The following is an 18,101-nucleotide window of genomic DNA, read 5'->3' on the forward strand; positions in this document are numbered from 1 at the left end:
GCTTGTGGTGTGGGGCGTGACCTCCATGGATGGGAAGCGGGTGCACAAGAAGCCGGTCAGAAAAGGTTCCTAGCAGCATTTGTTGCCAGAGAATCCTTTAATTGGCTTGCCCCCTACATTTCACTATGCAACTAGCATATCTCACAGTGTGGGTGGGAATGTGCTGTGTGTGTGGGACTGGGATGGGATTTCTAGTTGTGAAGCAGGACAAAATAAAGTTTCATACTCTTTCTCCAGACACGGTGTATGTTTAGATTTATGGACTGGAACTGTTGTTTTCCATATCTATTAATTCTTGAGTCACTCCATTGAAAGAGTTTGATGTTGTAATTTATCCCAGAGAAGTATGATGGTGGTGGCAGTGATGGGGCAAAGGACTCTGTAATCCCATATGAACAGTAATAGAGATTTTGAGAGTTATTTTCTTTTGAACTTCAGCTGTGTACATCAGGGAATGTGTATACGTGTGTGTGTGTGTGTGTGTGTGTGTGTGTGTATGTATGTAAGTATGTATTGTAGAAAGAACTGAGTTTCTGCCCAGCTGATTATGTCATCAGGAAGCTGCAGCTGTGTTTGAGAATGTGTTCTAATAATTAAGCTTTTGGAAGTATTACCAAACCCAGGAACTGCTTTTTTGGCCTATGTGAGCAAAAGCAGGTGAAGGCTGTATTACAAGGGTAACAGGGGAGGTCCTTGAGCTCAGGGTCTCCATTTGCTTATTGCGAATCCAGGGGCTGGAATGCTTTGGAATGCTGTGCTATATAGAGCACATCAACCACCTTCCTTGCCTGCTGCCACCACCTAGCTAACCCTTTCCTATCCCATTTGAAACCTCTCAGTATAGTGTAGTGGTTGAGAGCGGTGGACTTGTAATCTGGTGAACTGGGTTCGCTTCCCCGCTCCTCCACATGCAGCTGCTGGGTGCCCTTGGGCTAGTCACACTTCCTTAAAGTCTCTCAGCCTCACTCACCTCACATAGTGTTTGTTGTGTGGGAGGAAGGGAAAGGAGATTGTTAGCTGCTTTGAGACTCCATAAGGGGAGTGAAAAGTGGGATATCAAGTCCAAACCCCTCTTCCTCCTCCTCCTCCCCTTCTTCTTCTTCTTCTTCTTCTTCTTCTTCTTCTTCTTCTTCTTCTTCTTCTTCTTCTCCTCTCTTACCAAGCCATGCTTTTCAGACTTTTCTTACTTGCTTATTTAGATTGTACTGCTTATATCAGCCTTTCTTGACCTTGGGTTCCTGGATGTGGCTGGACTACAACTCCCATCATCCCTGATCATTGGAACTTCTAGGTAGGACTGATTGGAGTTGTAGTCCAACAACAACTGGGTTGAGGAATGCCAGCTTGTGCAAAGTAAAAGATAACAGAAACTGTTCCTTCTTCATAGGCTGGAGGGTTGCTCTTGTATCCTGGCCCATTCACATTCCATAGCTGGGGAGCTCTACTCTTCTTTGCTTCCCTCGACAAGTGTGTGCAGCCTTCAGACTGAGCAGCCAACTCCAAATTCCTGCATGAGAGGTTAGACTGGAATTCCTGAAAGCAGCAACAGCAGCAGCTCATATCCCAGGGAATGAGCATACCTGATGCTGAGTGTATCAGCTGCTGTCATTCATTCCAGCTTCAGTCAACTGGCTGCTTTCCCAGAGTTTCCGTTATGGCTCCTGTTTTGTTATTAAAAAGAAAAGAAAAGTCTCTCACCCATCCACACCACCTCTTTTCCTCCAGAGTTACCACCACAGATACCCTGGCTAGGTTGAAAACTGCTTTAAAGTGTCTTACGGCATATGATTCCACTTCTGCCAGCTTGGTTACGGGCAGGATACAAGCTGAGATTTGGGCTTCACACCTGATTGCCAGGTGGGTTGTGCCAGAAGAAAGTAGGACAGAGCAAAGGGTTAGGGAAGCAGCAGTGCAGCAGTCTGGCTGTGCTGCACCCATGGCTCAGGCCTTATAAAACATGAGAAGAAAGTGCCTACTATAATTTTCCAGAAATAATACTCAAAGCCACTCAGCAGACAGCTTTCTGTGGTTCACGCTACCCTACGACCCACCACAGCTACTGCCTAGCACTAGGCAGAAGTCCAGTGCTTTGGAGAATTAGCTTTGGATAAGCAGCACTGCCAGGGCCACAGCAGGCAAGCATTCGGGCTGAATCCAGCTTCCTGTCTTCCTGAGTTCACATGGCACTGGAAACTTCAGTTATGCACATCCCACACCAGCACAGTTGTATTCCAGAATGGGACCTAATTCAGGGTGGATTCATATAATATTTCCTTTGCTTGCTTCCTAATTGCTCTGAATTTCTGCAGCTATCTTTGCACTCTATGAACTTGTGGTTCCTGCTCTTTTCTTAATGGTTCAACATGCTGTCCAGGACGTATGACTTCCTGTTGATTCTTCCCCCTTCTCTCTCACTAAAATTGCTATATACCGGTAGTCTGTAAGTACCATGCTGGATAATCTACAGCAGTCTTTACCAACCTCTGGTGTCTACAGGATGTTTTGGACCACAACTCCCACCCTTCCCAGCCAACATGACTAATGAGCTGGAATCATGGAAGTTGTAGTCCACAACATCTAGAGGCCATCAGGTTGAGAAAGGCTGGTATACAGAGAAGTAGCTTTCAGACTTTCTACTTTTGGGGAGCCCTTTCCATATTGATTTATTGGTTGAATAATTCCTGTAACACCTCTGTCTGTTAGGACCCAACTAGGCATGACAGTGATGGATCTGAGTGTTTCATCCTCGAGTATTCTGTAATAGTACCAAAAGCAAGAAGTGAGGGTTCTGGTTGAAAGTGCAAAGGATGAGGTGTGCAGAACCCTCATGGAAGAGGTTTGCAGAACCCTCCTTTTCTCTGTAGCTTATATCAGTGTTTCCCAACCGGTGTTCCGCGGCACACTAGTGTGCCGCGAGACGCTGCCTGGTGTGCCGTGGGAGGGAGGCGGGCGAGTCGGGCGGCGAGAGGCCGGGCGGCGGCGAGCACACGCGGGGCGGCGAGCTCCCTCCCCCCCACATCCCATCGCCGCTCGCTTCGGCAGGCTGCCCCGTGCTCCGCGCTTGTGTCGGCTGCCCCGTGCTCCCCCCGAGAGCGCAAGGCTTGCGGGCGGCAGCTGGCAGCGCGGAGCACGGGGCGCCCTTCGGAGGACGCCACGTGTTCCGCGCTGGTGTCGGCCAGCCTTGCGCACCCGGGGGATCTCCCCCCAGGAGCGCAAGGCTTGCGGGTGGCAGCCGGCAGCACGGAGCAGGGGCGCCCTTCGGAGGCCGCCCCGTGCTCCTCGCTGGTGTTGGCCAGCCTTGCGCACCCGGGGGATCTCCCCCCAGGAGCGCAAGGCTTGCGGGCGGCAGCTGGCAGCACGGAGCACGGGGCGCCCTTCGGAGGACGCCCCGTGCTCCGCGCTTGTGTCGGCAAGCCTTGCGCACCGGGGGACCTCCCCCCGAGAGCGCAAGGCTTGCGGGCGGCAGCTGGCAGCGCGGAGCACGGGGCGCCCTTCAGAGGACGCCCCGTGTTCCGCGCTGGTGTCGGCCAGCCTTGCGCACCCGGGGGATCTCCCCCCAGGAGCGCAAGGCTTGCGGGCGGCAGCTGGCAGCACGGAGCACGGGGCGCCCTTCGGAGGACGCCCCGTGCTCCGCGCTTGTGTCGGCAAGCCTTGCGCACCCGGGGGATCTCCCCCCGGGAGCGCAAAGCTTGCGGGCGGCAGCTGGCAGCGCGGAGCACGGGGCGCCCTTCGGAGGACACCCCGTGCTCCGCGCTGGTGTTGGCCAGCCTTGCGCACCTGGGGGGCGCGTGGGGCGCCCTGAAACAGAGGGTTCCCCATGCTGCGGACTGTAGCCTGCCGCCCGACGCGCGGGGCGCCCTGAAGCAGAGCGCCCCTCGCGCCAGGCAGACATGGGCCAGCCCCACAAGCTCGGGGGACAGCGGGGAGGCGCAGCACCGCCATCCCACTGTTCCCCGACCTGGTTTTTTTGGGGGGGGGAAATAAAGGAAAAATACGGTACTTACTATTTCATAATAAAGTAATTATAAAATACTTTCTTTGTGTTTATTTGATGCCTATTAACGAGAGTTACTTTATATATAGTCAATATAGGCACAGAGTTAATTTTTTAAACATTTTCTAATGGTGGTGTGCCTCGAGATTTTTTTCATGAAACAAGTGTGCCTTTGCCCAAAAAAGGTTGGGAAACACTGGCTTATATGATCACAGTCTCTCCCTCAGCTGGGCTCCAGGATTGGAAATGAGCCCAGCTGGTAGAAAACTCAAGTCCTTGGAGAGAGAGGCCGAAGGGAGGCAATAGTAGCAGGTGAACTTGTCACTCTTGCGCCCTCTTTGCATCTTACATCAGGCTCCCACCAGCTGCTTTCTATGTGATTGTGGCTGATCTGACTGTACATTCCCTGAAGTGCTGCCGTTGAATCTAGTTTGGCCCTTACAGAAGATCATGGGGCATGTTCTAAAGCAGGTGTAGGGACACTAGGTCCTTAAGAGTGTTGTTGGACTACAAATCTCATCATCTCTGACTATTGGCCTGAGAATGTTGGGCGCTGGCATCTTAAGAACATTTGGAGGGCTTCTACCTCCCCACCCCCATTCTGTAATGCAGTCAGTTCAACCAGGATGCTGGCCAGGCCTCTTGGTCCTCATCCTCTAGGACTGAGAGTGAACCCTGGAAAACTTCAAACCCTTTTGTGTTACTGCATGTTGCAGGGCAAAAATAGGTAGGGAAACTGCCTTTCAGGTCTATTATTAATGATCTTCTCATTGAGGGACCCCGGATAATATCCTTTGACAACCACTGCTATAGAGAATAATAGGCTCCAGTGACTGCGGCTGAATGTGGGTCCACTGTTTGATGCTTGTTCTCTGAAGCAGAATATTCTAAGTTCAAAATAAGGTCTGTTTATGATGGCTCAGCAGGAGGCCAGTATTATTGACGTATGAGTTTAGTCCTTTGAGAGCAGAACTCTTTGTCAGACAGGCTCTCCTAATGGCAGATGTGTCAGATGTCCCAGGTGTGTTATGCTGTTGAGAAAATACGATGTTTCTCTCCCCATGGAACTGTAGATAACCTCAACACTATGAAGCTTTGAGCTTTAAAAATCTATTTATATCAGGCTGTTTCCCCCCCCCTTAATTTAGCTCTTATGATATGATTTTTATTTTGAGAGTTGTTTTAGTTGTTTTACAGAGAGTTGTTTTACAGGAGTGATGTTGCTGCACTATTTATTTAATTGACCTGCATATGTTTTATGGGCTTTTTTTCCATTGTTGTTTTATAATTTGTCTAACTGTTGGTTTTGTAGTATATTGTGTTTAGTGATATGTATATCACCTTGTGTGGGCTGTGCTTAAAAAAAGCAATTATAAATGAGAAAATGATTATAATTATTATAATAACAATAATGCAATACTCTTTAGCATTCATAAATGCTTGGTCTTTCCTGTGTTATGTCACAGGAAAATTGTTTCTGTATATTACCCTTCAAACTCTGCTGGAGGGTGCTTTGTATGTGAGAGAGACAGATTAGGTGGCACTAAGCATTGCAGCCTGCACCTTGGCAAGCAAAGATGGCTGGTTTGACTTGGGAGGACAACAGGATTTTCTGGGCCTGGTACACTGAATGTGGGTTGGATCTCCTGCAATCTGTTGACAAGAACTGCTGCTTATACATTAACTTAACCTGGTCTACCTCACAGGGCTGTTGCAGATATAAGACAAGGGAGGGGAGGAAAACATACACAGCCTTGAGCTCCTGGGTGGAAAAGCAATATACAAATATATGCCACATAGCGCATAGAATGGAATACAGTGGTACCTTGGTTCTCAAACATAATCTGTTCCATTCCAAAACCAAAGCGTTCCAAACCCAAGGCACGCTTTCCCATAGAAAGTAATGCAAAATGGATTAATCCGTTCCAGACTTTTAAAAACAAACCCTAAAACAGCAATTTAACATAAATTTTACTATCTAATGAGATCATTGATCCATAAAATGAAAGCAATAAGCAATGTACTACAGCCACACAATCAGTCAATCAGTAGCTGAACTGAGTTCCACACAGTCACAAAAACAAAAAAAAGCCAGAAAAACAAAAGCACAAAATAGATAGCAAAACAGACAGACCTCAGTGTAATACTCAAAACAGAAGCGTAACACTCAAAACGGAAGTGTGATACTGAAAACAGAAGTGTGGCACTCAAATCGGAAGCGTAGCACTCAAAACGGAGCACGTTCGGCTTCCAAAAAAAGTTCGCAAACCATAACACTTACTTTGTAGTATTTGGGTTACAAGTTGTTTAAATACAAGGTGTTTGAGAACCAAGGTACCGCTGTACACTGTGGAATGCGCTCTTTCAGAAGGCGGTGGTAGCCACCAGCTTGGCTGGCTTTAAAAGAAGATTAGACAAATGCATTGAGGACAAGGTTATTAGTGACTGCTAGTTCCATACAGTAAGTGTTATGCTAGCCACAGGCTGTGACTACTGTGTAACAGCTTTTATGAAGCTTCTGCTAATATTTAGTTGAAATATGCTTCTTTGGCATTTCCACCCATTAGTTCTAGTCCTGCTCTCTGGAACCTTCCAGAGAAGTTCCTCACAGTTTAAAACCCTTAGAGAAACATAGTGTAGAAGGGGATTTAAGGCAGCTGCAGGGAAATAAAAAACATGGAGAAATGGACAAAAGATGAGCAGCTTGGCCTAGTTTTGGAACAAGCTATTGATGTACTTGGGGGGGGGCTGGTTCCCAGCTGCCAGTCTGCGTTTTATAGACAGCTTTAACATTAGACACAGCTGGGTTTACTACAATTATTTTCTGCAATTTTGTGGTCCTTTGTTAAATTTAATTTCCTACGCAGGGCACAAACATATGCACATGCCGTCAACTCAGAGGGAAAGAGAAAAATGTACAAATAGGGTGGGCAAATAGAGCACACATACCAAGGTTAATAGGAGTGTAGAGGTTGAGGTGGTAACAAGCAAACTGAGGGATGAAAGCTTTACAAGGTATGGTGGGGACTGCATGGAGCCCATGCTTGCAGCAAGTCCATGTTGGTTTCTGCTTCCTTCACTGAGCAGCGAAGTGCTTGTCACAAGACAATGTTTACATTCCACAGTCAAGTGCTGTTGGGTTTTCTCACGGGAAAGGAGACTGGATGTGACGTACACTGGTTTCCTGTTTTTCACTGTTCTTTGCAGTTCAGTATGATTCTCTCCGTGCTTTAGAGGAGAGAGGATGCCTTTCTCTGCTCCGGCAGAGGGAAGATGTTTTTCTGTAAATTACCAGCTTTGAAGTGTAAATAAAGTAATATAGAGCATGTTGGCACGTACTTTTCATCATTCCGCTGTGCACTGGACACTGCTTATCTCCAACATTTGGTTCCGGGCCCAGAAAAACGCAGTGTTTTGAGAGTGGACTCCAGAAGTCGGGCTCCTGGCAAAGGAACAAAGGAGCAAAGAATTGGAGTGCCGGCAAAGGATCGGAATGCAGAGGGCCGGATCGGACGATATCTCTGCGCGTCAAGATGATTTGATGAGGTATGTGCTACAGCTCCGGGCAGCCTGCCAGCTTCTAATTAATGGCTTTATGGCTGGACTTTGAACTTTTATAGCCGGTTTTGCCGTGGCACAGGCAAAAGGCTAGAAGGATAAATTTTTCCTATGCTGGGGGAAATCGAAAGTAAAGCAGCTGCAGCAGTGTCGCAGCATGAATTTAAGGCAGCAGAGAGAACTTTCACTTTTGAACTTGCCTTTGGAATGCGGTTTGAAGCAGCTGCAGATAAGCAAAGCAGTTAAGCAGAAAGGCACAGGCTCACAGGCAGAGGCTGGAAATTGAAAGTACTTTTGAACTTGCTTTTGGAATGAAGCAGCTGCAGCTGTACACAGACGCAGCTTGTATAAAGCAGCTTGATTTAAAGCAGCAGAGATGACGCAGAAGGCTCATGCCAGAGTCATGATGGCTAGCTGCAGAAGGCTGGCTGATGCAAGTGGGGAATCTGATGCCAATCAGCCACATGCTCAACTCAGAGTAGCCTGTGATACTGCCATGATTCAGAATGAAGCAGACCGCCAGGGTGATAGCTGCATGGGCAAGGGGGAGTCTTCACAGACGTCATCCCATAGTGCAGTGGAACCACCAGATGGCGCCAAAGCTTTGAAGGCAGTGAAATGCTACACGTGTGGACGTCTAGGCCATATGAAGAGGGAATGCAGATATCCCAGGGCCAAGACAGAGCAGCGCAGCGAAAGCTCATCGCGTGGAAAAGGCCGAGGCAAAGGCAAAGGTCCGGTGTCCAGGACAACGCAGCACAAGGCAATGGTCTCACGCTTCACTCCAAAGGTTGCAGAGGTCCAGAAGACGTCTAGATCTTTCTTCGTTGTTGATTCGGCTGCAACGCATCACATGTACAACGATAAGCGACTGTTCGTGTCTTTTACACCGCAGGAAGGTGCGATTCACCAGGCGGATGACCACACAATTCCCAGTAAAGGCTACGGAACTGTTGTTCTTCACAGTTTGGACTTATCGATACAGGATGTGCTTTATGTGCCAGATGCCAAGCATAATCTGCTCAGCGTTGGACAGCTGAATGAGCGGAAAATTGACGTTTCCTTTAAGAACAAAAGGTGCATCATCACAAAGAAAAATGATTATGTATTGCATGCTGAATATGTTGATCGTTTGTATGTTTTGTATTTTGATGATGTTGTGCAGGATGACACTTGTTGCATTGCAGGTTCTAACAAAAGTTTGCATGCAGAATGTATTCACGATTTTCATCGAAAATTTGGTCATTTGCATTTTGAGGCAGTATCTAAAATGCCTGCCTTGGTTGAAGGTATGACTATTAAACCCTGCAGGTACCACATGAAGTGCAAGGCATGCGCAGCAAACAAGGTAAAAATGGCTGCGAAAGGTAAGGTGTCTAGTAGGCAAGCTACAGAACCATACCAGGTTGTTCATGCTGATTTGGTTGGACCACTAGCGCTCTCTTTGGGTGGAAACAGGTACTTCATGGTTCTCATTGATGCATTTTCCAGGTATATTTATGTGTACAATCTCAAGCAGAAATCAGAGGCTTTTCCAAGGTTCAAGGAATTCTGTGCTTGGTTGGAAAATGTGCATGGTAAGAAGATAAAAATTCTTTTCACTGATCGCGGGGGAGAATTCACTTCTCAGCAGTTTGAAGCTTTTCTGACTGAGAAAGGAATTCAACACGATTTGTCTAGTCCTCGCTCGCCATGGCAGAATGGACTTGCGGAACGAGCAAATCAGACATTGCTTCAAGGGTTAAAAACCTTGCTGCATGATGCCAATCTTCCAGAGAGTTATTGGGCCGAAGCTCTCTCGTGTTTTGTTTACAGTTATAATCGCAGGTTATCTTCAGCGATTGGTTGTACCCCCTATGAGAAGATGTTTGGCAAGAAGCCATACATCAAACACATGAAAATTTTTGGTTCTGACATGTGGGTTCACTCACCACAAAGCTCCAAGTTAGACAAGCGTGGATTGCATGGTATCTTTCTAGGTTATCAGAAAGGGTCTTACAGAATAATGATGACTGACTCTAAGACAATTAAGCTCACAAGAAGTGTTGAGTACAATGCCAAGTGGGGGGAGAATGTGGGAATTTTCCAATGTTATCCTGATGACAGTGATGAAACTGAGGATAGTCAAAAGCAACCGCAACAACCCACACCCACTGATGAAGGTTCTGATTCTGAGTCTGAAACTGAATCGGGTGATTCAGAGGATTTCAAGAGTGCGAAAGCCTCTATGCGACCCTCTGAAAGCTCTGATCAAGAATTAGAGGAACCATTGTTCACAATAGGTCACTTTTCTCCTAAGAAGGAAGAGGAGAGTGTTGAAGACTTAAGGCTAATTCGTAGGTCACAGAGAGCGACAAAAGGCAGACCTCCAAAGAGATTTGCTGATGAGTTTGCTAAGATAGCAGTAACAGCTGTTAAAAGCTCCAAGAAGGTATTTGAACCTTCAAGTTTCCAAGAAATCCAGGATTTGGATTCAAAGGAAGCTGAGCCATGGTTAAATGCCATGAAGGCTGAGCTTGATTCCTTGGAAAGGAACAAAACATGGGACCTTGTTCCAGTAGTTCCAGGAATGAAACTGCTTGGAAGCAAATGGGTCTTCAAAGCGAAGACAGATCAAAATGGCAAGATAGTCAGACACAAAGCCAGATTGGTAGCCAGAGGTTTTGCACAGGTACCAGGTGAAGACTATCACGAGACCTACTCACCCACCGTGAGGTATGAGAGCATTAGGCTTATGCTCAAGCTAGCTGCAGAAGAGAATCTACACATTAGTCACCATGATGTGAATACAGCTTTTCTGTACGGATCTCTAGATGAATCACTTTATATGCTTCCACCTGATGGCGTACAGGTAAAACAGGGATTTGTTTGTGCTCTGAAGAAGTCCCTTTATGGTCTCAAACAAAGTGCACGGTGTTGGCACACAAAACTCACTGAAGTATTGTTTTCTCTAGGTTTTAAGCAAGGGAAAGCTGATCCATGTGTATTTGTCAAAGAGGAGGGGCAAAAGAAACTGTATTGTTTGTTTTATGTTGATGATCTTTTATTCTTTTGGAAGGATGTCACAATGTACAATAATGCCCTAGCTCAATTGAAAGAGCACTTTGACATGAAAGATCTTGGTGAGGTAAACAACTACCTATCTCTGGAAATAGAGAGAGATCAAGATGGTAACATTCTAGTACACCAGTCACGTAAAATTGCTGATGTGTTAAGCAAACTAAACCTGATGGATGCTAACCCTGTAGACACTCCGATGACAACAGGTTATCAGGTAGATGACACTGGAGAAGCATTTTCTGACACTACACTGTACAGAAGTGTGCTAGGCAAGCTAAACTTCATTGCCAGATGTTCAAGACCAGACATTGCTGTTAGCTGTAATTTGCTAAGCAGACAAGTCAACAATCCTACTGTTAAGGATTGGAAAGCTCTGAAACGCATAGCGCGGTATTTGAAAGGCACTATGCATTACAGACTGAGATTTAACAATCAGAAGTCTGGTGGTCTTGAGATATTTGCAGATGCAAGTTTTGGAAGTGACACTACAGACAGGAAAAGTACGTCTGGAGTTTGCTATAAGTACAATCAGGGTCTATTTGATTGGTCATGCAAGAAGCAAACAACAGTTAGCTTAAGTACTTGTGAAGCTGAACTGAATGCACTGTCTTATTCACTTAAGGATTGTGAATGGTTGTTACAATTGTGCAAAGACATGAAAATTCCTGTCAAATGTCCAATCCAGGTTTACCAGGACAACAAAGCATGTTTGGCTTTGCTGAATTCTGAAGGTTGTAAGCAAAGCACAAAGCACTTGCAATTGAAGTTGCAACATGCTAGGGAACGTATTCAAAAGGGACTCGTAACGGTGTCCTATATGCCAGGTAATGAAATTCCTGCTGATGTATTGTCCAAGATTGTATCAAGGGATCAACACTGTACCTATGTGCAGAAGTTGGGTTTGTACTGATATTGTACGAACACGCTGCCCAGTGATGTTCACAGAAAGGGGGAGGATGTTGGTTTCTGCTTCCTTCACTGAGCAGCGAAGTGCTTGTCACAAGACAATGTTTACATTCCACAGTCAAGTGCTGTTGGGTTTTCTCACGGGAAAGGAGACTGGATGTGACGTACACTGGTTTCCTGTTTTTCACTGTTCTTTGCAGTTCAGTATGATTCTCTCCGTGCTTTAGAGGAGAGAGGATGCCTTTCTCTGCTCCGGCAGAGGGAAGATGTTTTTCTGTAAATTACCAGCTTTGAAGTGTAAATAAAGTAATATAGAGCATGTTGGCACGTACTTTTCATCATTCCGCTGTGCACTGGACACTGCTTATCTCCAACAGTCCATTGTGATGGTCATATTTTATTTTCTGTTATTCACTATGGAACTTCCATCCTTTTCTTCCAACAGATCCTGAATCCCAGAGAAAGAGGACAGTACAGAATGTGCTTGACTTGCGGCAGAACCTGGAGGAGACCATGTCCAGCTTGAGGGGCTCCCAAGTAACTCACAGGTGAGACCTCTGCTCCTAGATTCCCTTTACTCTTGACCACCAGATTGATAGTTCCTACTTGGATGCATCACAACAATTCATCTCGCCACATTCCATATCAACCAACGCCTGCTAGGAAATCTGCATTTAGAGTCAGAAGACAGAGCATTGCTCATCTCATAACAAGCAAGAGATGTTTCATAACGTTGGACTAGGTAGTTTTTGGGTTTGTTTTTTAAGGTTGCTGTGGTTCACTGTCACATTTTGCCCACAGACTACCCTTGTTTGTGGACATTTGGCCAAAATGAGATGCTGTTGTGCAGTCATTTTAAATACCGTATTTTTCGCCCTGTAGGACACACTTTCCCCCCTCCAAAAATGAAGGGGAAATGTGTCTGCGTCCTATGGGGCAAATGCAGGCTTTCACTGAAGCCTGGAGAGCGAGAGGGGTCAGTGCGCACTGACCCCTCTCGCTCTCCAGGCTTCAGGAAGCTATCCACAAGCCTTGGGAGCCCGCGGGAGTTCCCGCCGGGCTCCCAAGGCTTGCGGACAGCAGCCTGCAGCCCGAAACCCAGGGAGCGCAGCGGGGCGCACCCCGGGCTTTGGGCAGCTCTCTGCAAGCCATGGGAGCCTGCGAGAGTTCCCGCCGGGTTCCCTAGGCTTGCGGATAGCAGCCTGTTCTGGGGTCGAGGGAAGCTTGGGCTTCCTCCGCCCCAGCCCCGCACCTGGGGGGAATTTTTTTTTCTTTTATCCCCCCCAAAAAACACTAGATGCGCCCTATGGGCCGGTGCGCCCTATAGGGCGAAAAATACGGTAGCTTGGTTCTGCTGTCTAACCTTGGACATCTTTGTTGTATGCTGTGATGTGACCATGCCTAGAGGGAGGTTAGGATGCAACAGGACTGCAGCAGCCAAAGCTTACCGCCCCAAGGGTGCCCCTTCCATACAGGTACTCATTTTGGAGCTTGGAGGGGAAAGGGCTGTGTTTCTATTGATTTGGCCTCCACATTTATTTGCTGAAGCTTGGTTCCTTCCACACTAATTCCAATGGGAGACTTGGCAACCCAGTTACAGTGTTTTCCCCTCAAGTGGGGGTAGATAGTGGTCAACAGATTGAGGGTGAATACCAACAAGACTGAAGTACTGTTTCTGGGGGATGGGGGTGGGCAGGTGTGAGGGATTCCCTGGTCCTGAATGGAGTAACTGTTCCCCTATCTGTTTATTGAACTTAGAGTGGGTATTCAGGGAAGAATGAATTTGCATTGTGGGATTCAACATCATGTGTGTGCTCCTTGCTTCAAAGGTTGCTTTTAAACACCTGTTTAGCATTGGTTAGATTAGTCCTGCTTACACTTCCTGAGAGATTTGAATGGGGTGGTGCACATATCCAGAGAGAGGTGTAGCATCTTATTTCACAAAGTATGCCTGTCCCTTTAAGTGCAGCAATTGCATTAATGCCACGTGGTGGAATTGTCCCAGCAAAGCCTCAGTCCTGGACTTCCCTTTCCTCAGACCAGGGCACTGGCAGTGGCCTCTGTGTAATAAAACTTTCCCTTGGCTTTCTGCTGTCCAAGTGAGCTAATGCAGTGACAGCAGCTTTTCAGACCTCCAGTGAGCAAACCACAGCAATGTTTTTGTGTGTATCTATATCATTGTAATTTGGCAGGAGAGAGAGAGAGAAGTTGGCTGGCAAGGTGAGCTCATTCCTCAAGCTGAGCGCATGGAATTTGTGATCAGGCTGTCACTCAGCACCAGGGAAACAGGGACACTCCCCTTCTGCTTTTGGTCTCTGAGGTTCTAACTTTTGCTGGGATTCCTAAAACTACATCCCTGAGTTTTGCCTAGGGAAGCTAACAAGGAGAATGGAGAGGATTTCTCATAAGAATAGTTAGTACAGAAAGCTGTGTGAAGACTTCTGGCAGTACAACCTCTGTTTCAGACGATGACACTTCAGCTCCTTTCCTACAGAATCACCACGTGGCTGTAACTTCCTGGTTTCCAATAGCCTGTGCTTGAACTTACTGAAAGCCACTTGGAAACACTTGCTGCTTTATGCTTAAATCCAAATATTAATGCTGCTTATCAGCTGTTTATAAATATTGTACTACACCAGCTGAATGCAAGGGAAGGTTGCTGTTCTTGAAACACCCCCCCCTGCATTGCTGCTCATCTTTCTCTCCCCGTCTTTTATCACCCTCCCCACAAAGATTTTGGTTGATGTTGCACACTGCAGAACAAGAGTCTCCTGCTGCCTGCCTCACTCAGTTCAGACTGGGAGATGCCAGATGAACCCCACCCAGATGAGTCACTGCAGCACGGGGATCCAGCAAGGGAGGAATGCTGGTTTGCTTCCAGTCGATTTGCTTTGCTAAATGTGGAGATGTTGGATCAGGGGAGATTGCTTCATGGAAGGAATCCAAGGCATTAGTTATTCATAGAGGAAGGCTGGACTTGGGAGAGCTGGGCTAGCCAAGACGCAGAGCAAGGTAAAAAAGCATAAGCTCCCTGGGAAACCGGGGGGGGGGGGGGGATGGGAGCTCAGAATGCACAGAGAACATAGGAACACAACCCACGTCATGGTAGGTGTCTGTGTGTACATATGACCACATGTTTCTGCAAAAGAAGGTTAAGGGGGTGCATTTGAGCCCATGCCCACTAGGCACCTGCTCTTTCATTCATTATCTTCTCCCTGCACTTTATCCAAGGTGCTCAGAGCATACAGCAACTCTGAGATTTAGATTAGACTGATCACAATGAGCGTTATGGTTGAAGGAGGATTTGAACCTTGGTTTTGTGGTCTTAAATTCTAGCCACTATACCCAATGACCAGAAGACTAGTTCTGAACATCCCCAGGTTCAATGTATACCTTTTATGCCTTCCCCAGCTGATTTCACTACTTTGAGCTCTTGTCTCAGACCTGGGACATTTGATGCTCCAGATATTATTGGGCTCCCTCAGTCATAGTCTGATGTTGCTGGACTCCAACTCTTACTAGTCCTGGCCAGCTTGGCCTATGGTCATAGGTTACGGGAACTGTAACCTATCTCAGCCTTAAGATATAATAATGTACTGGGCTCTGCCCATCTGTCTCTGCTTAAGTGGAATCTTTTCCGCCTAACTCTCCAGCCAATTTGTCAATGTGAGATCACAATCAGTCCTGCCTGTTGATTCCTTGTTGTTTTTCATTTTAATTAGTAGATGTTGTCGAGCCTGAAACCAACATGCTGCACCCACAAGTAAGCACCACTGTGTCTCTCTTAGACCATATCAGGAGCAACTGGTGGGCCATCACTTGGTGACTTAACCTCAGTGATCTTGTGACATGAGCAAGCACAGACTGTCAGGAGGAGTGGTACTATACCACTTTAGCCTATGCTGACATTGTTACGTGAATATAATGAACACATGCAGGAGAGGCAGGTTCCATTCATTGACGCATGGTCATTAGGATGCCTGAACAGAACTCCATGCATATTGCTCTATTAATGGGGTCTCTTTTCAGGAGTTCTAATGAATTCCTGTAGGTTGGGTAGAACCTGCTGTTTGAGGCCACCTTCTCTCCCCCCCCCTTTTCCTCTATGTTTGCTATAGTGACTGAAAAGGGCCCATGCATCTTCTCTTAGTTTGACTGTTTTGTGGCTTGCTGTTTAATGCAGCCACTATAATGTTGTTATTTTTTCTATCATAATGAACTGTTAGGACTTGAGTATTATTGTATTGGTTGCTGGAATGGTTTGTTTTGTTACTTAGTTTTGGTTCTTTGCTCATTTTTGAAATGAACTTGATGGATTATGGAATAATGTACACACAAACACACACACACCTGGTGTGAATCAACGTTGAATGTGGTACCCGCAGAATTTTTTTTTAATTATTAAATTTGTATCCTGCCCTTCCCTACAATTTTGTCTTTGTTCTCACTGAGGGGTAAACCTGTAGAAAGCGGTATGTTTTTTTAAAAAGAACTGAGGACTACTTCAGCTAAATCTCAGGATAAATTCAGGTTTAATCACCTCTTGTTCAGTATTTCTCCTGGCAGAGCTCTCTGCCTAAAAACTGGTTGTTAGTGTAAGCCAGTCCTAAACTAAGAATACAATATAGCATTATTTGTTGGTTGGAATCATTGGGGAAGCAAATTAAACAAAGCATAACAAGACAAACTGTGTGTGTGTGTGTGTGTGTGTGTGTGTGTGTGTAGTGCATAAAATAGCATATTGCACTGAGCCATGATCTGCCACACCCTGCTTTCATCAAAAGATTAAACCATAAAATAGAAGAATATAGCCTGCGATCAGAACTAAATCATAGGGTGCCAAAAGAGACTTATAGAGCAAGGATTATATTTGGCAAGATAACACACAGATGATTCAATCTTGACCTGTCCTCCACCTCTCTAGTATTGACATGCTTGCAGGGCTAGATCCCGTCCACTGAAAGACTGGGTTAGAGCAACGCATTCAGCAAAACTAGATGGTAGAGTTCTTCCTGGATTGTACCAGTTCATACTGCAGATTGCGGCAGGGGTCATGTTTTAGATATTTCCTTTTGTAAATAACTTGCTACATGTTGAAAACTAGCATTTCCTGCCAACATTTCTATCTGAGAACCCAGAGAGCCTCTGCCAGTTGCATACCCTCCAGACATTGCTGACCGGTTCTGTTGGGAGTTGGAGTCTAACAACATCTGGCGGGCACCTTGTTGGCTAACCCTGAAACAGACAATTCTGGGATGGACTAGTAGTATAAGGAAACTTTCTTTGTTCCTAATTTGACTCATAGTGTAAATAGGTTCAGTTACAGATAGGTAGCCATGTTGGTCTGCCATAGTCAAAACAAAAAAAAAATTCCTTCCAGTAGCACCTTAAAGACCAACTAAGTCAGTTCTTGGTATGAGCTTTCGTGTGCATGCAGAAGGTATCTGAAGAAGTGTGCATGCACACGAAAGCTCCTACCAAGAACTGACTTAGTTGGTCTTTAAGGTGCTACTGGAAGGAATTTTTTTTTGTTTTGTAAATAGGTTGATATTTTGTTTTCTTAGTGTATTAATAGCTTTTTTTTGTTATTATCATTTTAAGTCATAGTAAGAACTGCCAGCCATTTGGTGAACACAATTTTATTTTGCAAGTAGCAAATGATGGTGGATCTGGTAGCTTCCTTGATTAGGCTTCTTAAACAATGGCACCTTGTTGCGGATCAAATCTCTGTTAGTAGAATTAACTTCCTCTTTCAGAGCCTTGTTCTTCAAAGCAGCTGCTATTTGAGGATCTGCAATCAGCACTAGTGCAACAGGAGCCAAATTTAACCCACTTCTTATTAATGCTGTGGGTCCCATACACTCCTCTTTATGCCGCACTGCTAAAATTAGCCACTCCAGGTTGCAGTGGTGGGATTCTGTTACTGAGAGTTGGAGCTTGCTGCCTGATCATCAGGTTTGGAGTTCTTGAAAAGCAACGTTTCATGTTAATGTAAATCTTCAGGCTGGGAGGAGTGTTGCATACTGTGTGCTGTGTGCACCTCTGCCAGCAGGGGGCACTCGGTGATGAGGGAAGTTCTTCAGATCTACCAGACACAGTAATGTATTACTTTTATTCAGACCAAATAAAATGTGGCAAAGTAGCTAGCAAGCTTTTGAATTCTCTGGAACCCTTCTACGGACTGAATGTTAAGCAAAAGAGAAGCAAAGGAATCGAGGCGAGAGGAAGCCAAAAGGCTTGCAGTTTGCAACAGTCTCAAGATGAGTGCAGAAAGCATTTTGCAGGCTTAATTAGATTGGAGTGTGCAATATTATTTAATAAATTATCATAGGTACAAAACACGTTTTTGGCTGCACCAAGGACTATTTGGGTTAAGAAACTGTAATGGCTGGCTGCCCCCCCCCCCCTTTAAGGTAGCAGCTACTCAGATCGGCTTCTGGGACTAAGCAAATCACAAGTGTCCCTTTGGAGGCAGAGAATACAAGTCTGAAGAAATGTATCACATTTTATTTTAACAAAGCTGGAGATTAATTTTAGGCGATTCACTAGATAAAAAGGCAGTAGAGGTCAAATTGGATTGGAT

At 45.9% G+C, this 18,101-nt stretch overlaps 1 protein-coding gene across 15 annotated transcripts in view; it reads left to right on the top strand.

Moving 5' to 3' along the window:
• The window catches only part of NAV1 (neuron navigator 1), a 281,587-nt gene that overhangs the window by 153,358 nt on the left and 110,128 nt on the right, over positions 1-18,101 (top strand). For all 15 annotated transcript variants that reach the window (XM_083746420.1, XM_083746435.1, XM_083746423.1 and 12 more), the window contains one exon: positions 11,964-12,066. In XM_083746420.1, the coding sequence (XP_083602546.1) occupies positions 11,964-12,066 (103 nt within the window). The remainder of the gene's footprint in view (positions 1-11,963; positions 12,067-18,101) is intronic.

This window comes from Podarcis gaigeae, assembly GCF_964106915.1.
Source record: "Podarcis gaigeae genome assembly, chromosome: 6".
NCBI lineage: Eukaryota > Metazoa > Chordata > Lepidosauria > Squamata > Lacertidae > Podarcis > Podarcis gaigeae.